At 44.9% G+C, this 25,567-nt stretch overlaps 1 protein-coding gene across 1 annotated transcript in view; it reads right to left on the bottom strand.

Annotated features, from left to right (window-relative positions):
* The window catches only part of LOC308172292 (major vault protein-like), a gene marked incomplete at its 5' end in the record, with an annotated part of 43,725 nt that extends 28,355 nt beyond the window's left edge, over nt 1-15,370 (bottom strand). The window contains 7 exons of the mRNA XM_080547195.1: nt 3,670-3,795; nt 4,225-4,461; nt 5,822-5,916; nt 8,105-8,236; nt 9,898-10,021; nt 11,365-11,560; nt 15,204-15,370. Of these exons, the coding sequence (XP_080403321.1) occupies nt 3,670-3,795; nt 4,225-4,461; nt 5,822-5,916; nt 8,105-8,236; nt 9,898-10,021; nt 11,365-11,560; nt 15,204-15,370 (1,077 nt within the window). The remainder of the gene's footprint in view (nt 1-3,669; nt 3,796-4,224; nt 4,462-5,821; nt 5,917-8,104; nt 8,237-9,897; nt 10,022-11,364; nt 11,561-15,203) is intronic.
* Between the last annotated feature and the right edge of the window lie 10,197 nt (nt 15,371-25,567).

Below are 25,567 nucleotides of genomic sequence, written 5' to 3' on the forward strand. Positions count from 1 at the left end.
TCGATGCGATCGTATATTTTAGGTTTGAAGTTTTAAGACCAGCACATCGCAATACGAACTTCAGAATGACACTAATTATAGATTTCTCAATTTGAATATAGGATAGGCTACTATCCAAAAGCTAGCAAATAAGATTGCTTCCATTGGGGAGAGACTATAGTTACAAACATTTTTTGTAAATATTCCTAGATATTCATCCCTTTTGTGGCCAATCTTAATCTAAAAGGGTTAGGGTTAGGGGTTACGTTTTTAAATAATTACAAAATATTGAATACATTTGAAAATTAAGGATACATCATTATCAAATCAATAGTAGTCAAATGTGTCATTTGCATACACATACACATACACTCACTGGCCACTTCATTAGGCACACCTTGGGGTTGGACCCCCTCTTTTGCCTTCAGAACTGCCTTAATTCTTTGTGGCATAGATTCAACAAGGTGCTGGAAACATTCCTCAGAGATTTTGGTCCATATTGACACTATAATATCACGCCACAGCCCGTCTGGCACCAACAACCATGCCAGGTTCAAAGTCACTTAAATCACCTTTATTTCTTATTCTGATGCTTGGTTTGAACTTCAGCAGATCGTCTTGACCATGTCTACATGCCTAAATGCAGTGAGTTGCTGCCACATGATTGGCTGATTAGATATTTGCGTTAACAAGCAGTTGAAAAGGTGTACCTAATGAAGTGGCCGGTGAGAGTATAATATATTATTATTCATATTATTGCTTTTTCAAAATCTTTGGATTTGGACAAGTAACTTGAGCTCTCGGACAAGTAAAAAATAAGTTCACTTGTCCGAAGGACAAGTACCTGAAAAAGCTTTATGTCAAGCCCTGTCCCTCATTGTTTCATTTACAAGGAGCAGATAAAAGGTCTTGTTAATTTCAAGCGTGGTATTTGCATTTGGAATCTGTTGCTGTCAACTCTCAATATGAGGTCCAAAGAGCTGTCACTTTCAGTGAAGCAAGCCATCATTAGGCTGAAAAATCCAAACAAACCCATCAGAGAGAGAGAAAAAACATTAGGTGTGGCCAGATCAGCTGTTTGGTACATAGAAATAATGCACTGGTGAGCTCAGCAACACCAGAAGACCATGAAAAACAACTGTGGTGGATGACAGAAGAATTCTTTCCCTGGTGAAGAAAAACCCCTTTACAACAGTTGGCCAGATCAAGAACACTCTCCAGGAGGTAGGCGTTTCTGTGTCAAAGTCAACAATCAAGAGAAGACTTCACCAGGGTGAATACAGAGGGTTCACCACAAGATGTAAACCATTGGTGAGCCTCAAAAACAGGAAGACCAGATTAGAGTTTACCAAAAAACATCTAAAAAAGCCTGTACAGTTCTGGAACAACATCCTATGGACAGATAAGACAAAGATCAACTTTAACAGAATGATGGGAAGAGAAGAGTATGGAGAAGGAAAGGAACTGATCATGATCCAAAGCATACCACCTCATCAGTGGTAGTGTTATGGCATGGGCATGTATGGCTGCCAATGGAACTGGTTCCCTTGTATTTATTGATGATGTGCCTGTTGACAAAAGCAGCAGGATGAATTCTGAAGTGTTTCGGGCAATATTATCTGCTCATATTCAGCCAAATGCTTCAGAAGTCATTGGACGGCGCTTCACAGTGCAGATGGACAATGACCCAAAGCATACTGCGAAAGCAACCAAATAGTTTTTTAAGGCAAAGAAGTGGAATGTTATACAATGGCCAAGTCAATCACCTGACCTGAATCCAATTGAGCATGCATTTCACCCGACAAAACGGAAGTGAAAATGCCCCAAGAGCAAGCAGGAACTGAAGACAGTTGCAGTAGAGGCCTGGCAGAGCATCACCAGGGACCAAACCCAGCGTCTGGTGATGTCTATGGGTTCCAGACTTTAGGCTGTCATTGACTGCAAAGGATTTGCAACCAAGTATTAAAGGTGATAATTTGATTCATGATTGTTAGTTTGTCCAATAACCTTTGGTCCCTTAAAAAGGGGGGGGGGCACACATAGAAACTGTTAATGTAATTCCTACACTGTACACCTGATTTGGAGGTAAAATACTCTCAAATTAAAGCTGAAAGTTTGCACTTAAAGCACATCTTGATTGTTTCGTTTCAAGTCCATTGTAGTGGTGTGTACAGAGACAAAATTATGAAAATTCTGTCAGTGTCCAAATATATGTGGACCTAACTGTACATCGTTGTACTCTGTGCAATGACAAAGCTTGAATCCCTTTCCTTTATAACAAGTCATTGTTTATGTCCACACAAGTATTCACTGGTTATGTCCACACAAGTATTCCGTATTGCTTTGAACTTGCAAAAGCTTGTTATGAAGATAACATCTTAAAACATCTCCTGCAACAGTGTGTTCTTGGGAGTCAGTGGCACCATGCCGGCTGTTGGACGTGTGGACATGGTGGTTGGTGGTTTGGTCCGGGTACTTGACGCTCCATAAAGTTTCCCAATCACGAAGCTTCTGTCCAGATTGCCTTCTTTTTCATAGGACCCTGAAGTGTTTCCAAACGTTTGACTTCAGACAGGTTGGTCCATTAAACACTGTTTTTCTTCTTTTTTTACAATTGATAGCAAAGACAAAGGACCAGCTCTATTTCGGCTTAGAAGTAAGACAGTTGGGATGACGCTCCCCTAATGAAACCAAGCACGTTAATAACACCATCTCTGATTGCCGTATCGGTTCATGGCAATTTGGAGGCTTCGAATCGGTGCAACCCCGTATTGTAGAGGCTTGGACCGATTTGCATCGGTTACAATTGTCTGATCACTCTCGGGTGCCCTTAAAAAGTGTTTGAATTTCTAATTAAACCTCATGGTAATTGTTGGACTTCAAATCCAAGAACTTGGAGTATAGAGCCAAAAGAAAACATGCTGCACTGTCCCGTGACTGCAGGGCCCTGTAGAATATGACAGTGAAGGTTAGTCTTCCCTCCCTATCTGCTGAGCTGCTTTAGAGAGAGAGAGAGAGAGAGAGAGAGAGAGAGAGAGAGAGAGAGAGAGAGAGAGAGAGAGAGAGAGAGAGAGTGTGTGTAGTTGTATATTTGACTCCCAGTCAAATTCCATTGATCTCCCCTCCCATGCTTTAACCCTTCCCCCACTCTCTTCTCCTCCTCACCCCCCTCCCCCTCTCCTTTTAGAAGTCCAACTCTACCTCCACCCTGTCTTCCTGTGTCAGTCACGGCTCTGAACCAACACCACTCCCACTCCCTCCACCTTTTCTCTCGTCTCCCCCCTCCTGTCCTCCCTCCCGTCTCCTCGGCTGCTGACCAATTCTCCTCTTTTCTCTCTAAGGTATGTGCTCTACCACTCCCCTGCACAGATTTAAAAGGAACAGACTGCTGGGTGGATGGTGTCTCAGGGTCTCTCTCTCTCTGTCAGTCGGCACACTTCCAGGTGAAGGGTAGAGAATTACAACGCACCACTCGCATCTCCCTCCTCAGCACGGTTGAACGCCTCCGCACCTCCGCACCTCCTATCCCCATCCTCACCCATTCCCTCCTTTCTCTCATCCCCCTATCTTCCTCCTTCGTATCGTTGCAGGCCTCCAAAGCCCTATGGACCAGGCCCTCTTCTCCTGGATAATCAGCCATTTCTCTCTCCTCCCCCTCCCTCCTCCTCCTCGTCCCCCATCTCTCCTCACCTCCTCTGTGTCGTTGAAGGCCTCCACAGCCCTCAGCACCAGGCCTTCCTCCTCAGACAGGATGTAGATGTCCTGGATGCCCTGCTCCAGGTGCTCCCCTGGCTGCAGGAAGAACGAGCGCTCGCCCTGAGGGAGGGAGGGAGAGAGAGAGAGAGAGGGAGAGAGGGGGAGAGGGACCAAGAAGGAGTGAAAGAGAATTAACGTCATGGAGATCCAGTACAGTCGTAATAAACGCACAATGAACGACTTTACGATGGCCTGAATTAATAATAATAAACGAATCCAAGACACCTGAACCGATCCCTCCTCCACTCCCTCCCTCCCTCCCTTGTTCCTTCACACGGTACAATTTAGTACCGCAGGAGCAAAAAAAAGGTGAACATCCCACCCCCCGCCCATAGGGGAGGTGGAGATGGCGGTGGAGAGAGAGAGAGAGAGAGAGGGAGAGGGAGAGAGACAGAGAGAGAGAGAGGGAGAGGGAGAGAGACAGAGAGAGAGAGAGAGAGAGAGACAGAGAGAGAGAGAGAGAGAGAACAAAAGAAAGAAAGAACTCACCTTCACCACCCTCTTCTGTCCCAGCTGCGGCTTGCCGTCGTTGCCGACCGGGTCGAGCACCACGCAGTACTGCCTGCTGGTCAGCGTGGTCACCTGCACCACGCCCACCACCTCCTCCGCCACCGAGGGGATGTGGGCCTCGCGCTCCTCCACCGTCACCAGCCAGTCCTCCCCTGTGCGACGGTCACGCCCCCCCGCGTCCCGGAAGGGCCGGAGGGCTCGCACGTGAAGCGCTTTCTGAAGGAGAGAGAGACAGAGAGAGAGAGAGAGAGAGAGAGAGAGAGAGAGAGAGAGAGAGAGAGAAAGAAAGAGAGTGTGAGTGTGTAAGAGAATGTGAGAGCGAGAGAGAGAGTGTGTGAGTGAGAGAGAGAATGAGAGAGAGAGAGAGTATGTGTGTGAGAGTGAGAGAGTGTGTAATAAAATGTGAGAGCAAGAGAGAGAGAGAGAGTGTGAGAAAGAGTGAGAGAGAGTGAGAGTGAGAAAGAGAGTGTGAGAAAGAGTGCAAGAGAGTATGAGAGAGAGAGAGAGAGAGTGAGAGAAAGAGTGTGAGTGAGAGAGTGTGTGTGTGAGTGAGAGAGTGTGTGTATGTGGTCATGAGCCCAGGTCTCTAGAACCACCGTAACAACTGCCTCAAAGCATGATGGAGTTGGTGTGTTACTACCTGGACCTTTCTGTGTCAACACTCTCACTGTTATATTAGCGACTTGCTATTAGCCTTGTTATATTAGCGACTTACGATTAGCCTTGTTTACATTTACATTTTTGGCATTTAGCAGATGCCTTATAACAAAGCGACTTACAATCAATACATTTGACTAAGCAAGTGAATCATCAATCCATCAGTCGTATCAGGAAGAGTAATCTAGCTCAGGCCAGGGGTCATTGGCAGTCTCAGTGATAATAATAATAAAAATAAAAATATTCTTTTTAAATATATATAGACACTGGAGAACAGAGAGACAGTACAAGGTTATATTATTATATATATATATATTATTATATTAGCGACTTGCTATTAGCCTTGCTATATTAGCGACTTGCTATTAGCCTTGTTATATTAGCGACTTGCTATTAGCCATGTTATATTAGCGACTTGCTATTAGGCCTAACCCTAACCTTTACTTCAACACAGGCCTAACCCTAACCTCTACTTCAACACCAGTGGATGCATCATCTGGATATGGGCCGGTAACACACTCTTAATGATGGGTTATCATATTTCATACTCCAAAACTCAAAGAGAGAGAAAGAGGTAGAGAGAGTGAGAGAGAGAGAGAGAGGTAGAGAGAGAGAGAGGTAGAGAGAGTGAGAGAGAGGTAGAGAGAGTGAGAGAGAGAGGGGTAGAGAGAGAGAGGGGTAGAGAGAGAGAGAGAGGTAGAGAGAGGTAGAGAGAGAGAGAGGTAGAGAGGTAGAGAGAGAGAGAGGTAGAGAGAGAGAGGTAGAGAGAGAGAGGTAGAGAGAGATGTAGAGAGAGAGAGAGAGGTAGAGAGAGAGAGGTAGAGAGAGAGAGAGAGGGAGGTAGAGAGAGAGGTAGAGAGAGAGAGGTAGAGAGAGAGAGGTAGAGAGCGAGAGAGAGAGAGAGAGAGGTCAGACGTACCTTGTCAGTGAGGATGAAAGCGTTGACGATGTCGAGGACTTCCTCGTGAGCTCCGGGTAGATACGCTCCCACCTTCCTCACCTGCCACTCCTCACCTGACACACACACACACACACAGATTTATTAGGTCAGAGGTGAAAATGCAGAGTCTCACAAATCGAGGGCTGTTTACCAGACTGATCTAGAGACAGTTTATCAACAGTTTATCATCTGCAGGAATGTCTGATGGGGAATGTCAACAACTGTGAGATGGGTGCTTATGCTTCTGCCTGTGTAAAAATATCTTGTTGTTGGGTTGGAGTTGGTTGCAAGCTGGAATGAGAGAGAGACTATGCCTGTATCCTATATGCTGCAATTCTGTCATAAATCTATTCTCCTGAGGACCCAGAGACCCGAGGTTTGAAGTCCATCATTGATCCTGAAGAGCGTACTGTTTTACATTGAATGGTTGGAATGACACAACGCAGAGATGAGACATCTGAGATCAACATCCTCCACCATAGTCAATAACCGAAAAACACACCACTACAGTACATCACACACACACACACACACACACACACACACACACACACACACACACACACACACCACTACAGTACATCACACACACACACACACACAGGGTTTTTCCTGCATAGAGAATTATGAGGCGGCCGCTTCCGTCATATTTCTAGCCGCCTCCAGCTCTCGACAAAACTCTGACGGTCGTATTTTCTACAAGCGTTGCACTCGGTGGATTTCTGTAATTTCTAACTGCAATTGCGGAACTGAGCCGACGTGGTGGCGGGGGCGCTGTTTCGCAAATAAGTTATCTTTCGTGTTTGCTAGCGAAATAGCTGATAGTTGATGTTGACTGCTCAAGGAGAATACATATTTGAAAGTACAGAATGCCATAGTGCCTTATATTGCATTATATTACATTATATTTTGAATGGTCATCTGGTGCCTGAATATTGTGTTTTCCTTTACATAAATAATGACATTTCCACCATGAATTGATGCAGAAAGGGCACAAATTGGTGCATATCAATTCACCAGAATGAAAGAAATTAAGTGTTTGATGCTCATTTAAGGACCCCCAGACAGCGCTGCTTCATGGGTCCCCCCGATGTCAAACACCACTGGTACCACCTCCGCCTCATTTTGAGCCAGGAAAAACCCTGCACACACACACACACACCACTACAGTACATCACACACACACACACACCACTACAGTACATCACACACACACACACACACACACACACACACACACACACGCACCACTACAGTACATCACACACACACCACCACAGTACATGACACACACACACACACACCACTAAAGTCAGGGATTAAAGCAAAAAAAAATCTCCTGACGGAAAAAGAAATTCAGGCCAAATCGGGGCCGGTGGCTTTCCGTGCGCAAAGCGTGCGTGCGATTTTCCGTTCTACGTTCTAATGCTTTGACTTTTCTTTCGGAAAATGTGAATACATTTTAATAATGAATTTTGTAACTGTTTTTAAATTTGTTGTTGTACGGCGACCTTGAGTGCCATATAAAATAGCGCCTTATAAAATAAATGTATTATTATTATTATTATTATTAATAATAAATGTCCGCGTTGTATAAAATCAATGACACATCGCTAGTCAACTAACACGGCTTGTTTTGTGAGCCTGCTAACAATGTAAAGTAGTGTTCTAGTTAACTAGGTAGCAGTCCAATCCATTTCGCTGCAGTATTTTGGCTTGACTAGCGAGTTTGTGTTGTGATTCTCAACAACGTTGAAACGTAGTTTCACCCTTTTCCATAGTTTTGAATAATAAATGTGTGGACTGACGATGTAGCGCAGCCTAACTTATTCTAATAATTCTTTAACGTAGTTTTATTGTGATAATTATTTCCCCCTCCTCCCAGACAAGGTCACATTATTATTGGATTGGTTGTTTGCGTGCCGGGTGAAGTTAGCTAAACATTTAACCTGCTAGCTAGCAAGAGAAACATAATGTCACTCTCCAAAGGTCTAAAGAGGAAAGTTGACGGTGAAAACAGGGCATTTAAAGAGGAATGGACAGCGAACTATGCGTTCATCCGACCTGGTTTCATCAATGCAAAGCCGTTGTGAGAGACTCACATTTTACGTGCTCACAATGAATGTTCCCTTCCACCTATACATGCGAGTCGTCCTTTCGTCAATGAATACACACCACCACACACCACCACAATACACCACAATACACACCACCACAGTACATATGACACACACACACACACACACACAGCAGGTCTCTCACCGGTCACCCTGCGTACGCCTCCTCTGTCCACACCCTCCTTCCGGGCCCGCAGGGTGATGGCCTGGTTCTCCCTGATCACCGTGGCCTTGATGGTCTCCAGCACCGCCACCTCCTTCCTGGGGATGTAGGTCCCTGCAGGGGTCAGGGGGGTCAGGTTCACGTCTCCTGCCGAAAGCCCTATCGGGACTACTTTCCTCCTAAAAACCCAGACCCAAACTAACGTATAAATCATTAGAGATAGGATGATCAGATGCAAAAGCAGGACGCCATTGGAGACGTCACACCTTGGGGTTGTGTGTGGATACGTCACACCTTGGGGTTGTGTGTGGATACGCTCAGATCATAGTTCAGAATAACACACAACCACACGATCGAGGAGATAAAGTCATCGATAATCTGATTAAAGCCGAATTTGGGCCCCCGCCCCCGGTTTCACATGGGATGGACTGGTGGTCTTCCTGCCTTCAGGACACATGGTGGTCAATAACCCTTAAAACACGCCGCAAGCGTCAACCTCAGCAGCGTGTGTGCGTTTCATTTTGCTGCCCATGTTAACAGGTTAGAGCAGCCATACAGCCTATGTTAACAGGTTAGAGCAGCCATACAGCCATGTTAACAGGTTAGAGCAGCCCTACAGCCATGTTAACGGGTTAGAGCAGCCATACAGCCCATGTTAACGGGTTAGAGCAGCCCTACAGCCCATGTTAACAGGTTAGAGCAGCCATACAGGCCATGTTAACGGGTTAGAGTAGCCATACAGCCCATGTTAACAGGTTAGAGCAGCCATACAGCCCATGTTAACAGGTTAGAGCAGCCATACAGGCCATGTTAACGGGTTAGAGCAGCCATACAGCCCATGTTAACGGGTTAGAGCAGCCATACAGCCCATGTTAACAGGTTAGAGCAGCCATACAGCCCACGTTAACAGGTTAGAGCAGCCATACAGCCCATGTTAACAGGTTAGAGCAGCCATACAGCCCATGTTAACAGGTTAGAGCAGCCATACAGCCCATGTTAACAGGTTAGAGCAGCCATACAGCCCATGTTAACAGGTTAGAGCAGCCATACAGCCCATGTTAACAGGTTAGAGCAGCCATACAGCCCATGTTAACGGGTTAGAGCAGCCATACAGCCCATGTTAACGGGTTAGAGCAGCCATACAGCCCATGTTAACAGGTTAGAGCAGCCATACAGCCCATGTTAACGGGTTAGAGCAGCCATACACACAGCTTCCTGCTTCTGAGTAGATTAGACGTGCTTCTCCCTCGCTCCTCTCCTCTCTTTTCTTGCTTCTTTTTTAATAGTTTTAACTTCTTTTGTTTCTTTATTTTACGTTTTTAGAGCCACAGAAGAAACACAGCCAGTTAGAGACACAGAAGACACACAGCCAGTTAGACACAGAAGACACACAGCCAGTTAGACACAGAAGACACACAGCCAGTTAGACACAGAAGACACACAGCCAGTTAGACACAGAAGACACACAGCCAGTTAGACACAGAAGACACACAGCCAGTTAGACACAGAAGACACACAGCCAGTTAGAGCCACAGAAGACACACAGCCAGTTAGAGCCACAGAAGACACACAGCCAGTTAGAGCCACAGAAGACACACAGCCAGTTAGACACAGAAGACACACAGCCAGTTAGACACAGAAGACACACAGCCAGTTAGACACAGAAGACACACAGCCAGTTAGACACAGAAGACACACAGCCAGTTAGACACAGAAGACCCCCCCCCCCCCCCCCCCGCCGGTTGTATTTCACCTCCCCCCTCCAGGCCACATACCTGGCCCCTCGAACAGCCACTCGTCCCCAGCTACCCTCTTCTCTCCTCCAGCCTCCTCAAAGTCCAGCAAGGCTTGCAGACGCAGAGCGGTGTCTGGGTACACGATCTGTAGCGCTGTCACATCCTGGGAAGGAGGGGGAGAGAGAGAGACACACAGAGAGAGAGAGAATTGACATCACAGCCAGTGGACCATCAACTTTGCAGTATACCATCATTGTTTATTGTTTGTTTTGTGTTATTTCCCTTATTAGCCTTTTCATATGTGTCTTTACTTCCTGATTGTTCTCACCTCTTTATCTTATGATTGTTTTTTGATGCTTTGGCAATGTAAACATTTGTTTGTTCATGCCAATAAAGTCAACATTTAATTGAATTGAGAGAGAGAGAGAAAATGGGGAGTGTGGGTGATGGGAGATGAGAGATGAGAGAGAGGGAGAGAATGGACCTTTGACTTGGTCATTTAAAGATACACAGATTACATGTATGTCGTTTCTTAAGGCTCAAGGGTTAAACCTACCTCATTTATTATTCTTATTCATCTGTCAAAGTATAGTAGTTTTTATGTCTGTCATTGTTCGGGACAATCACATTTATTACATTAGATTCAACTTTATTGTCATTGTACCAGGCAAAGGGTAATTGAGTGTTCACATTGACCAGGGGTGTGTGCAAACAGCTGTAGTGTAAAGGCAGGATTGGTTGTCCATAGTGACTGGGGGAGGATTCTGAGAGTCAGCATACTCCATGTTGGGGGGGTTTATCTTATAATAGTGCTAACGTCAGCACATAGAGTTTTCACATTGGTTACATTCTTTGGACCAATCAAAGTGATGAAGAAGCAGGATAAACAAAAAATGTTACAACAAGATGGCGGCTACTTCACTGGAAATTAAGGGCAATCTTCCACTACAGTAAAAAACAATATTTTGTTTATTTATTTTGTATGAAAAACACTTTCTAAACACGTTCTCTTACTAGCAAGCTACTCTGTTAGTAGCATAGAAATGGCCAGGAAGTTCACCGAAGGGAAGTAGAAGAGGCGCTTCTGACACGGAAGAAAACACTCTCTACTGTACTGCAACTGTCCTCGATCCGAGGTAGAGTGCGTGTGTGGGTTTGTGTGTGTTGTGTGTGTGTGTTTGTGTGTGTTTGCTGACCATGTGAGGAAGATAGGGAGAAAACAAAACAAAACTTTTTCTAATCACTGTCAAGTGACTTGAAGGCAATAGATTGACATTCATTCTGACAATTTCAGCCTAGCTTGTCTTTTACCAACTAAAATATAATTATAAAATTAAAATATAATACAATTATAATTATATTGAAATATAATTATATATTAATTAGTGCCATCAATCGATGGCTGCGATTAATCATGATCTCTTCCCCAGGGTAGAGGTGGTAACATACACCCTACCTGCTGGGTCTCTCTCTTCCCCAGGGTAGAGGTGGTAACATACACCCTACCTGCTGGATTTCTTCCCCAGGGTAGAGGGGGAAGGGGTCCTGGGTGAGGCGGATCTCCAGGTCGGCGTGGCGAAGCTTGGCTTGCCCCGATTGGTCGAAGAGCGCCTGGCCGTTGTCGTCGCGGGCGATGGGGTTGAGCACCACACAGTAGTGGCGCGGGGGTACCATGGTCATCCGCACGGGAGAGAACAGCACCCTACAGGAGGGCAGAGGTCAAGGGTCAGGGGAGAGAACAGCACCCTACAGGAGGGCAGAGGTCAAGGGTCAGGGGAGAGAACAGCACCCTACAGGAGGGCAGAGGTCAAGGGTCAGGGGAGAGAACAGCACCCTACAGGAGGGCAGAGGTCAAGGGTCAGGGGAGAGAACAGCACCCTACAGGAGGGCAGAGGTCAAGGGTCAGGGGAGAGAACAGCACCCTACAGGAGGGCAGAGGTCAAGGGTCAGGGGAGAGAACAGCACCCTACAGGAGGGCAGAGGTCAAGGGTCACAGTCTGGCCGTGGACCAAAGCCCTCGTCTGTCCCAATATCATCCACATGCATGACCGACTCTTCTGGCTTAAAGTTGATGAGGTTAAAAGTAGGGCTGGGCCTTTAACGCATTAATTTCGATTAATAAATTGCAGAAAAAATAACGCATTTACTTTTTAAATTACTTTTGAATGCATTTGAATGCATTCTTTTCTTTTTTTCTTTTAGTATTTGGCCAGCCCTGCCACTTCGGTCCCTGGTGAGAGACTTTTCTCCCTTGCAGGCAACATAGTGTAGAAAAAGAGGGCAGCCTTGAGCTCTGAACATGTAAACAGGCTAGTTTGTCTCAGCAACTGGCTGAAAGAGAAGCAGCAAAAAGTAGCAGGCTTAGAGGTATCCTGAGACCAATGGGTTTGTTGTTACTGTGAAGGGTAGCGAGGTTTTTTTGTTACCATTTTAGATGTCACTTGTGACTTTATGTTAAACTGTTGGTCTGTTTATTATTTTGACCAAGGATATTTGGGTGGGTAGGGGAGGGTGAGGAGGGTTAGTGTAACATTAGGTTAGGTACATTGTGTGATCTGTCTGATCGGTCTGTGTAGCTAAAATAAACAGGATTTTGCTGCTTTAAGCTTATGGATCTACGTTATTCATTGATTCACTCGTATACCAAATACATTTGAATTGAAAACTGTTGCTTCTCATGTCAAATATTGATATGCGATTAAAATGTGATTAATTACAAAGCCTCTAATTATTTTGATATTTGTTTTAATCGCGTCCCACCTCTAGTTAAAAGCATCACTTCTTTCCTTTGTAAAAAAAAAAAGAATGTTCTGAAAACCCCTGTCTGTTTGTATAGGCAGCTTAGGGTGTGTTCTCACTAGAACATTTGCTTCACATGGAATCGGAGTTTAGGATAAAATGTGCTTTGCTCTGCGTCGTTTGGAGCTGTGAGAACGTGCATTCGAAGTTGCTCCTGGAGCAAACAACCGACGCATGCTCCGCTTGAAAAGGGTGGTTTTGCTCCGATTAGAAACGACGCATCCATCACTTTGCTTTGCTTTTGGTGAGAACGCTGCTCGAGGCAGTCCATAGGAAAACAACAGCGCATGTGTGTTGATCTGGATAAGAGCGTGACGAACGGGCAATTTTACATTTTTCTGACCAATCAACTACCATGTCTGTTGCTTCGATTGCATATGTTACTTCATTTACATAAAGGGCTGTGAGAACGCAAATCAGAGAAATAATGTATGCAATCTCCTCTACTTGCTCCGGGTCATGATTCGGACTTTCATGTGAGAACATGACCTTACACTCAGCTCTGATGCACACACATCACCCCACCAGAGGTAACTACACGCACACACCCCACCAGTGGTAACCCCCCCCACACACACACACACACACACTTCCCAAAACTAAAACAAATTCGAAACAATGTTTTTTTTATTTCTTTTTTTATGTGGCTTCAATTAGACTTTGCTCCGTTGCCAGCACCTCGCCTACATTTTCTGCGGTGTGCGTTCTACCAGGTCACATGGTCTCAACAACCCAGAATAAAATCAGACGCATGAGATGTGTGTAGTCACTGTACTCCTAACTGAGTATTTTAATTCTACTTGTGTTATTTATTGTTGTGTGTGGATGGTTCTTCTTTGTTCTGTGTTTTGTGATGCTCACCAAAAACTAAGGCCGTGTTATATTCGTTGGACATGCATGTTGATGTTATTCTTCTTTGTTATATGTTTTTGTGATGATTTCCTTTATATGTTTCGTGTGGACCCCTGGGCCCTGTTCCACAAAGCAAGATTAACTCTGATACAGGTTTAAATCAGATCCGGGCGCTAATTTAAGCTTGCGGTCGGTTCCATCAATGTGGCTCAAATAATTCGCTGCTTGGTTGCTATGCAACCAATCCTTCTGAGTAATTCTGGTCGCGAGCAGACTTACAGGCTGGTTTAGGTAATGCGTGCGTCAAAAAAGTCTCACAGGCGGAAACTACATCCTGAACGACAGTTCCTCAAGTGTCTTTTAGGAAATATTAGTTCCCACTTTTTACGAGATAGATAGTTTGACTGTGTGATAGATAGATAATTTGATATTTTGAAAGTGTGATAGATAACTTGATGTTTTGAAAGTGTGATAGATCGATAGATAAATAAATAAAGTGTAAAAAATAAATAAAATAGGTATGTCTATCAACTTGCATCTCCGTCATCACAGCGGTGTGGCTGGCGCAGTGGTTAAGGCAGCCAGCTAGAGTTCCGAAGGTTGCCTGTTCGAGACTTGATTTAATTCAACATTTATTTAATTTTTTTACATTTAACCGAAGCCTTCATGCAAATCGATTTACAATATATATATTGTAAATCGATCTTCTAACCAGGGTCCAGTTAGAAGAACATAATTTACTACTCAGAAAGGCTTCAAACACCATTGTAATCGTGTCAGTTCTTGTAAATTAGCCTGCACCATCATTTTATAGCCTACATACTTTTTTAGATGAGATTTTAGATTAGATTCAGACAACGAAATGCAGTAAAAAAAGTGTGTCTGAAGAGGGATTTGAACCACCGTCTTAAAATTACGAAAAAATACCATGGCAGCGGTCAATACCACTATGCCATTGTGACGATATGATGGTTTGTAGCCTGCTGCTGATATCACCACAGTAGTAAATATTCAGTTATTAAAATATGAACATATAACAATAACTGGGGCTAGTATGAGCTACGCATTTAATCGGTCAGCAATTTCTCGGCCAACAATTTGCCAAACCATTTCCCTCGCCTTGTTAATTGCGGCAGTATTGCACTATTTTACATCTTATTTTTCGTCTTAATAAAGATCAATAATTAGGAGTGCTGCGCAAAAAGAGTGTAGTATCTTCATTTCGACAGTTCGACTCTTCAGGGCTCTTTATATCTGCGTGCACGCGCGCATATCGAGGATTTCTAAGCAGGTGTTCTGTGAACACTCATGACACAAGCCTGATCCTCGTTCGAGGAATCACCTGAGGCTTGAATTCCAATAATGAGTTGCCTGATCGCTGCATTTATTTTTATCGCCGATATACTAATCAACGTTCGTGGAATACCCCCCAGGAAGAGTAGCTGATGCTTTGCATGAGTTCATGGGCATCCTAATAAATCAAATCAAACACTTCCTCCTCTCTGTTCCACCTGAAACCTCACGTCACCTAGCTTTGTCAACTTCCCTACTTGATATCTACAGCTCTCATTTCCCTAACCCCCCCACCATAACAGACAGATACACACTCTCATCAGACACATACACATTTACACTCATCACCCTACACAGGACCAGGAAGGACACACACACGCACAGACACACACACACCTTACCTCTCATTGTCCTGGCGGATGTAGGTGAGCGGTCCAGTCTCCACACGGGCTATGTTGGTGTTCTGGTCCAGGACATGGATGTAGTGGTGGGGCGGGATCCGGATGATGGACGCGTCCAGCGGCCCCTCAGACTCCGCGCCTCTGGTACCGCTCTTCTTGGATGCCATCTGGAGCAGAGAGGAGAGGGCTCATTCTGATCACACGCCAGAGCAATAGTCTCACACCTGAATGTTCTACGCTGTGCTTATTTCACTACTTAAAGCTAGTTAGGAATGAGCGAGTGCAAATGTTGTTTTTAAATGGATGACATCATAGGGGTCATGATGATTTGCGTAGCACTTCACTCAAACCAAGAGTGTTCATACTGTATGGAAAAGGGGTCCAGTCAGCCGAGTTGGTCGACTACAACTGGTACGAGAGCATAGTAACAGCAGAGCATAGTAACAGCAGAAGTAGACTGTACATAGGCCAGTTTTAACACAAAGGACAACACCACTTAGCTAACATGACTCATCCAGTCTGAGGGGAAATCAGCCATATCGTATTCCTCAACAACTGTGGTAGGAAAATACAGTAAGTAGCCTAAGTATAATATTTCACATGTGCACATGTACACACACACACACACACACACACACACACACATTTTGGGAGTGCCACAGAACGGTGATTACAAACTCTCTGGACAACGACACTAAAGAAAGACTGATGGCGCAGACTGGCCAAACTGGACTCGAAACTGGAAAAGAAAAGAACTGTGTGTCTTTTCCCATACACAGACAACCCCCTAAGCATGGGGACATTATACACAAACGCACACACACACACACACACACACACACACACACACACACACACTATACATTCCAGCAGTAACCACCTGAGCAGAGGGAGAGAGAGAGAGTATACACATACTGCACATAGTGTCCTGCACCATAGGAACAGTGTTTGTTCTAAGGTGTGTAGCTGGAATACCAAAACAAGGCAGCGGTTTCTCAACCAGGTCACAGAGCAACAATCTGAAGACCAAACCCACAGAGACAAACAACCTGTTTGTCACGTCTTTAGGGGCTTAGAAGTACATAGAAGGGATGTGGTTCAACTAGGTGGACGAGATAAAATTGTTTGTTTTCTCATGTGTACATGACAGGTTACACCTCCTCATTCGCTACAAATCAACTGTTTCAAGTTGATATATATATATATATATTATATATTATACCAACTCTAATTGAATGGATGATACATGGATGGTAAACAGTTATGTGTTCCCTCACAAAGGAATCTGAACTTGACATTCAACTTGAAAACCACATACACATACATTAGGCTGCTGGCTGGGGAAGGGGCAGGAAGTTTTGTTATTTTCCTTGTCATGTCATGTGGTTCAGTTGTCCTGTTGTTACTTTATTTTAATTTTATTTTTATTTAGTTTTTTGTGAAATGTGTTGTCTAATTGTCTTGTTATTTTATTGTTGTCGCATAGGACCCGAGATATCATATCATCTCGAGACATCATATCTCAAGAGGTTATTCCTAATAAAGAAATGTCCTCATCAAGGGAGTGTGAAGGTTCAGGGAGGAACCCAACATCATCCACAATCAGTAGAGTGGTAGACCATCATAAAGCTGTGGGGACAAAGTGCATTCAACTCCATACATAACATCAGGGTCTTCCCCTAGAATAAGGAAATAGGCCTGGAGCCCTACTCCAAGCTTTGAGATTATTGATTCATTAAACTATGTATCAAATTATTGAAATGAATATAGTAATATTGAACAAACTATATTCCATGTTTGACCAATACAACCTTGGTAAATGAGTGATTGAACTTTGAAATGTCTTGATAAAACCAGACAATTAATTAAAATACACTTTCAGAATGGAAATGTCTGGATTGGAACATGAGGGATGTGAAATGCCATAATGATATCCTCGCAACCTCTTCTTCCTAAAAGAAAAAGAAAGTATGTCTAAACAAGGGTGCGTCACCAATGAATAAGCAGTCTGCGACCAACTGTCTTATGCACAAACACACACTCCAAAACAGGCCAGCGAAACTTCAACACAACCCGGAAACATGACAGTCTTACCTTGTTAAATAGATGCTTCTCCTACTCTCAAATCTGTAACCTGTGTATTTCACGGGTTTTATATCGCTGTGTTTAGACGACGATGGTTGGTGGGCGTGATTTAGAAACTAGTCTCCTGACTCGGTAGCTACTTGGGATCCTTGGGACGAACCTACTAATAACCATAACACTAACCCTAACCCGTTTTAAATCTCAACTTCAATGAGATGTCGTCAAAGTCGAGTTGTTCTAAGGATCCCGTTTAGCATCTAACCTCCTGAAAGTGTGTTTTTGCAACACGATTCCCGGAAGAAAGATACTAGTCACGTGGTTAACTGGACGACGATGACGTGGTGCTGTTATAGAGATACAAGACAGAAACAAGATTCGTTAACTCTGGTAAAAAAACAACAACTGTCTGCACAGTGGACGAGGGATATTTTCAGCTGAGCAGACCTTTTTGAGAAAAAGTTATAGGCCTGATAAAGTAGAAGGAGAGTGACTTCGTCAGAGGATCGAATCAAATCAAATCAAGTTTTATTTGTATAGCGCATTTCTCACAAAATGACAATGACAATGCGCATACGTCCCCTCCATGTCATTCATCAAGCCCAGTTTATGCTTCTGCGTAAAATCGACGGCGTAGGCTACGGCGTAGATTGACGCGCACCTCTCCAAAAATGTAACTATGCGGCAGTTTCGACGCAACCGTAAGCACAGTGATTGGTCCGCTTGGTAGCACATGATTCCGATATGATTCCGACTCTGGCCAAAATGCGGAAGCCATGACAGAAATGTAACTTACTTCTTCTTTTACTTTTACTTATTAATTAAGATTTGGAAAAAGTATGATAACCATCATATTATCTTAGTTTAATGACATTTCAATGCATCATATAACTTTTATTTACAACAAGCATAACAACAACAAAAATCGCTATGTACAATCCTGTTTATTTATAAATAAATAATTAGTTACAGGGAGCCCCATGGCTGTTCGTTGGGTTTAAATTATATTTATGATAGACATATTTAATGTAAAGTTATCTATAACAACTGTGATTGGTCCGCTTGGTAGCGTCACATTCCGACTCTCGTAAATGCGGAAGTCATGACAGAAATGTCATTTACTTTTTCTGTAATTACTTAGGTAATTAATAAAGATTTGAAAAATTATGATAACCATCTTATTATCTTAGTTTACTGTCATTTCAATGCATTATAGACATTTTCTTTACAACAAGCATAACAAAAATACGTTTTTTGATCGCTATTATGCCACTATGTATCATCAAATGAAATAAAACATTTATTTTCATTTTCAACACAAACACACACACACACGCGCACACACACGCGCACACACACACACACACACGTTCATACCAGGGAGGGTGACTCCGTTGCAGTCTGCACTGTCACAGCAGAGAAGATCAGTGGACACACGCGAGAACCCTTTGTTGACTGAGAGACTGAACTTCTTATTCAGTGAAGGACATAGGTCTGTGTAGTTGGCTAGGCAACCCTTTATGATTGTTGTCTTGGTGCTGGTGAAGTCTAATAAACAATAGAGAAGGTAACATATGTGACAACTGCCAATGAAAAGGGCTACCTGTAGGCAAAATCATTTTTCTGTTTTTTACATGTGCTTAAACTACAGACTGTAAGCTTTCAAATGATGCATCATACATTGAAATCGGAAACAAATTGAAGACGACATGAGTATTTGAAAGTTGCTACACCTGAAATCACTAAGCACAGAAAATCCCCATCAAAGATAATGAATCCCCATCAAACAACAAGAAACGAAGTCCTTGTGTTATAGATTACACTTATTTAATGAACGTAAAACTGTTCGGAAAAATAACGAGTGGGTACTTCACATCTTCGAGTTGAATGTTAGCTAAAAAAACGAAAATCTGAGTTTTAGGTCAGAAAAACTTTCAAGACGAATTTCACGTCTTTCTCATTTCCGAGACACCAAACACTTAGGATGTATACTGTTTATCATCCTAAAAGGTGTGTGTGTGTCTGTGTGTGTATATGTGTCTGTGTCTGTCTGTGTCTGTGTCTGTGTCTGTGTCTGTGTCTGTGTCTGTGTCTGTGTGTGTGTGTGTGTGTGTGTGTGTGTGTGTGTGTGTGTGTGTGTGTGTGTGTGTGTGTGAGCATGCATGTGTGTATTATGCTTTTAAAAACAATGGTTCTAAATACTGTAGAACTTCCCGAAAAAGTGGTCTAGGTAAAACCACAAAGGGTTCTTCAACAGAGAGTCAGTTTGGACGTAGTTCTATCCTGACAGTACACTGCACTTAATGAATGAATGAATGCATGAATGAATGAATGATCTTTATTGTCATTGTAACAGATACAACGAAGTTTAAATGCAAGCCCTAGGTGCTAACAAACAAACACAGTCCTAAAATAATAAAAAAAACAAGAATGAGACATAAATAGGGGGGATATAAATAGGGGATAGGTGATCGGTAGGAATCTGAGAATGTATCTATTATGTAAACTTAAATGCTTATGTAACGATGGTCAAACAGCCAAACTTCTTTCAATCAATTCTTTTATTTGACCTGCAGAGAAGACATATAGAACACAATTCTTCTCTGGTCTGCTTGTGAATCCATTAAGATGGCGGCCATGTTCTGGTACCACCGTCTATGTATATTTCACATCAGGATAATTTGTTCACAGAAAGAACACAAATTTCCCTCAAACATTACAAATAACAATTACAAACAACATGTGGAGCAACATACCTGCAGAGAAGACATATAGAACACAATTCTTCTCTGGTCTGCTTGTGAATCTGCACGTTCAAAATAACATACTGTGGTGACTAGACACCCACTGAGTGATCAGGGCGAATTCACTACATTACCCAGGTGCCTTAGCAGGGTGATGAGGTGTATTTAAGGCGACCAGGAAGTGTGAATGAGGAAGTGAATGCAGAGTGTGCAATAAACACAGCTCTTGTTTACACATTAACCATGTGCTCCTAGTCCTTCTTCATATCCCTCAAACCAACAACTACATTGGTGACCCTGACAAGTGAGTTTTTTGGACGTTTTTCTGAAACTTTTTTGAACATGGCTAATGCAGTTGCTCTCAAATTGCCTGAGTTTTGGGAGCAAAATGTTAGTGCTTGGTTTGTGCAAGCTGAAGCTCAGTTTGCCATCAGGGATATAACTGCAGAAGACACAAAGTATTACTATGTGGTGGCATCTCTGAAGGGTTCAACTGCCGCACGGGTGATAAACCTGATAGAAAACCCACCAGCCAGGGACAAATATACCACTCTTAAAGGGCACCTGAAAGGAATTTTTGGATTGTCAGAACCAGAAAGAGCCCGGCAGCTCCTATCTCTCCCTGGGCTTGGAGACTCAAAGCCCTCTGAGTTAATGGACCATATGCTGGCTCTGCTTGGCAATCATCAACCATGTTTCCTTTTTAAAGAGCTTTTTTTGCAGCAACTCCCAGACCAGATTCGTTTGCCTTTAGCCAGTTCTGTAAAGGCAAACCTTCGTGAATTGGCTAAAGAAGCTGATGTTTTTTTTTCAGCTGGGAGAAAGACTGTTTCAGTCACGCCCCTTACCAACACCAGCACTGCCTGGGAGGAATGCATGCATCAACCGCACACACACTCTGTCTCCGCCAGCGCTGTGGCCCGCCGTGAGAAGTCAAGTCTCTGCTTCTATCACGGCAAGTTCGGCAACAAAGCAAAGAAGTGCCTGCCACCTTGTAGCTGGTCGGGAAACGCGTTGGCCGCCACTCGTTAGCAGCCCTGAGTGTCGGCCCTTCCAGCGGATTGCTGTTCATTACTGACTCTATATCTGGCCGCAGATTTCTTTGTGACACTGGAGCTCAGGTCAGCATTCTGCCGGCGTCAGCCTTGGATATCCGAGCAGCCAAACTGGGCCCCAACCTTGAAGCAGCTAATGGCACCCCCATCCCCACGTTTGGCACACGCCCCTTAACACTGTGCTTTGCTGGACAACGTTTCTCTTGGGACTTTGTGTTGGCGAAGGTGTCCACCCCGCTCCTGGGTGCTGATTTTCTTTGTGCTAATGGGCTGCTGGTGGATGTGGGTAACCGTCAGCTTGTCAACGCTGAGACCTTCTGCTCACTGGCTTGTGAGCACACCACCGCTACATCGACAAGACTGGCCGCTCTCCTTTCACCGGCTGATGATGTCGCCCAACTCCTGCTGGAGTTTTCAGACATCACAACGCCAACGTTTTTGGCTGGCTCCATAAAACACAATGTGACACACTTCATACCTACCAGTGGTCCGCCTGTGCATGCTCGAGCCCGCCGGCTGGACCCACAAAAGTTGGCGATAGCAAAGGAGGAGTTCAGCTCCATGGAGAGACTGGGCATCATTCGTAGGTCTGACAGTCCCTGGGCCTCGCCTTTGCACCTGGTTCCCAAGGCCAATGGAGGCTGGCGCCCGTGTGGTGATTACCGGCGGCTTAATGATGCCACTACGCCTGACCGGTATCCAGTTCCCTACATTCAGGATTTCTCAGCCCACCTGGCAGGAGCAGTTATTTTTTCAAAGGTGGATCTCATTCGAGGATATCACCAAGTGCCAGTCCATCCTCAAGACATCACCAAAACGGCAGTCATCACACCGTTTGGCCTCTTTGAATATTTACGAATGCCTTTCGGCCTGAAGAATGCCGCCCAAACCTTTCAGCGGTTGATGGACTCAGTGTTGCGTGATCTGCCTTTTCTTTTTGTTTACCTTGATGATATCCTGGTGGCCAGTACATCCAAGGCAGAACACATGTCACACCTCCGCCTCCTTTTTGCTCAATTGCAGCAGCACGGCTTGATTGTCAATCCAGCAAAATGCCAGTTTGGGGTGCCCTCCATTGATTTTCTCGGCCATCACATCACTTCTGCCGGTGCAACCCCACTGCCCTTAAAGGTGAAGGCGGTGCTGCAGTTCCCACGCCCCACAACAGTGAAGGCCCTACAGGAGTTCCTGGGTATGGTGAATTTTTATCATCGCTTTATTCCACAAGCAGCCTGCCTCATGCGACCCCTGTATGGGGCCCTCAAGGGCAAGCCTCCCAAGCACATTGTTGACTGGTCCAGTGAAATGTCAGGATCATTCTCTGCCACCAAGGAAGCTCTTGCAAATGCAACCATGCTAGCACATCCAGTGCCAGATGCCCCCATTGCCTTGACATCTGATGCCTCAGACCGCGCAGTTGGTGCTGTTTTAGAGCAGCAGATTGACGGGGTTTGGCAGCCTCTCGCTTTTTTTAGCCGGCAGCTCCGTGCTAGTGAGCAGAAATACAGCACGTTCGACCGTGAGCTACTAGCCCTTTACCTGGCAGTCAGACATTTCCGTTTCCTCCTAGAGGCTCGACCATTCACTGCTTTTGTAGACCACAAGCCTTTAACTTTTGTCATGTCTAAACTGTCGGAGCCATGGTCAGCCAGGCAACAGCGTCATCTCTCCTACGTTTCTGAATTTACTACAGACATACAACATGTAGCAGGAAAGCAGAACGTCGTGGCTGACTGCCTTTCTCGCACCTTCACAAGCACCGTCCACCTCGGCATCGATTATGCCCGCATGGCTGTGGACCAAGATGCAGACCCTGACATTCAGGCCTTTCGGACGGCGACTACAAGGCTTCGGTTGGTGGATGTCCCTTTTGACGATAAGGGTACGACACTGCTATGCGATGTCTCTACTGGCCAGCCCCGTCCTCTGGCACCCAAGATGTGGAGACGGAAGGTTTTCGATGTCATACATGGCTTGTCACACCCAGGCCGGAAGCCATCACAGCGTCTGGTGACAGAAAAATTTGTCTGGCATGGCATGAAGAAGGACATTCGCGACTGGGTCAAAACATGCATCGCATGCCAGCTCACAAAAGTCCATCGACATGTGAAGGCACCATTGGAGCAGTTCACAGTCCCAGAAAGGCGCTTTGACCACATCAACGTGGATTTAGTTGGACCTCTTCCTCCTTCTGGAGGGTTCACCCATCTCTTGACAATGGTGGACAGAACGACACGGTGGCCAGAGGTGGTTCCACTGTCGGGAACAACGACAGCTGAGGTGGCCCGCGGATTCATTGGTACTTGGATCGCCCGGTTCGGGGTTCCCTCTGACCTCTCCTCAGACCGGGGACCACAATTCACCTCACAATTGTGGACCTCTATCACCCAACAGTTGGGTATTTCACTCCATCGGACTGCAGCATATCATCCCCAGGCCAATGGCCTGTGTGAGCGATTTCACCGTTCCATGAAAGCAGCCCTGAAAGTGGACCTCCAGGGCAATAGCTGGATCGACAGGCTACCCTGGGTGATGCTGGGACTTCGTACTGTACCTAAGGAGGACCTCCTCTCTTCTTCGGCAGAGCTTGTTTATGGCCAGGCCCTTAGAGTACCGGGTGATTTTTTCCCCTCTGTTAACGTTCCCTGGTCTGCACCAGAACAACTTCGTAATCTATGGGACAAGGCAAGTGCCTTTATGCCGACCCCTACTTCAAATCACAGCCTGCCACGTATCCATGTCCCTCTGGATCTCCAATCAGCAAGATATGTGTTCATCCGCCACGACGCACATAGGAACCCTCTACAGCCGCCTTACGATGGCCCCTACAGAGTTGTGGAGACAGGCGACAAGACCTTTATCATTGACATAGGGGGAAGTATGGAGCATATCTCAGTGGACCGCCTGAAGACAGCTCATCTAGATGGAGAACGGGCTGTGGAGGTGGCCCCTCCACCACGTCGTGGCCGCCCTCCTACAAGCACAACAAAAAAACCTCCCAGTGGTTCCGGGCCAGGCTGTCAGCAGCCAAGAGATTTCCGTCCAGCCCAAGTTCCGGAGTCCCGTAATCGCTTTGGACGAGTCCTCCGAGCTCCGGCACGTTATGGGAAGTCAGTGTTTGTGAATTCTGGGGGGGACCTGTGTGGTGACTAGACACCCACTGAGTGATCAGGGCGAATTCACTACATTACCCAGGTGCCTTAGCAGGGTGATGAGGTGTATTTAAGGCGACCAGGAAGTGTGAATGAGGAAGTGAATGCAGAGTGTGCAATAAACACAGCTCTTGTTTACACATTAACCATGTGCTCCTAGTCCTTCTTCATATCCCTCAAACCAACAACTACAATACAATAAATGTTCTGTTTCACATCATCACAATACATGTAAAAACAAACAGCACAGTACTACACCAACATTTTCACCCTACATTACAAGATTCTTCATACAAACAACAAAACACGAGGAGCATTTTACATAGCGCACATACCCATTAAGATGGCGGCCATGTTCTGGTACCCCCGTAAGTACGGCAACAAGAGAAGGACAAAAGAACGCGCAGACCTGCAGTACACCCAAACTCCAAAGGGGGGCTCCAACAACAACCAGGGCTGCTCAAGCACGGCGAAACTCATCTACATTCACCACAACTAAACATACATTCCCAACTCTGTTACACCCACCTCCCCTGAATTTCGCCAACCTTGAGCAGCAACTATACATTTAAATACTACTTTTTACTTTTTACACTATTACATAGGGCCGCCAAAGGACAGGACAGCCAACTTGAAAAGTATCCTATAAGGATGAAGTGGAAAGAGAGGTAAACTATCTCTCCAACCAACTACTGGCGGTAGGATGCGTTCTACACCCCACAGACCCTATTTTCACTGTGTATTACTAGCCTTCAAGAGGCCACAACCTCTTATGAAACAATCAGAATAACGAACAAACCTATATGTCATAGGATGTCAGTGTGCACAGTGTATACATGCACTGAACTGAGCTTCGCCTTATCTAACTGTGGAAAGCCTGGTACACTGACCTACAAACAGCTCGAATGTTTGACTTAGTGTCTTGGATAATGTCTTGTCCTGACATAGTATAAATCAATCTGTCAACTGGTTTGATAAGGCGACCAAACTTGGACTTGACCTGTGTGACTGTACTAGGATGTTCACACTGTGTAACAGAAGCTAGAGTGTCAGTACGCTGTGTGTCACTAGCATCATCTGTCTGATTCGTGTTACCAGAAACATCAGTACAATCATCAGCGCTAACCACAAATCTAGAATCAGAGTTAATGGACTGATCTACCATTTGCTCCTCAGCCATCTGCTCGGGGACCCTCTGAGGGGCAAACGAGACTGAAGACACTACAGTGTTAGTAGCCTCTGTCCGTGAGTGGTCAGTGAATGGTAACTGGGTGACCCACTCCAGGGTTCTTCCCTTGGGATCCTTGAGCTCTGGAACAGTCAAGGGAACA

This window comes from Nansenia antarctica (genome assembly GCF_963989245.1).
Source record: "Nansenia antarctica genome assembly, chromosome: 17".
In the NCBI taxonomy this organism is placed as follows: Eukaryota; Metazoa; Chordata; class Actinopteri; order Argentiniformes; family Microstomatidae; genus Nansenia; species Nansenia antarctica.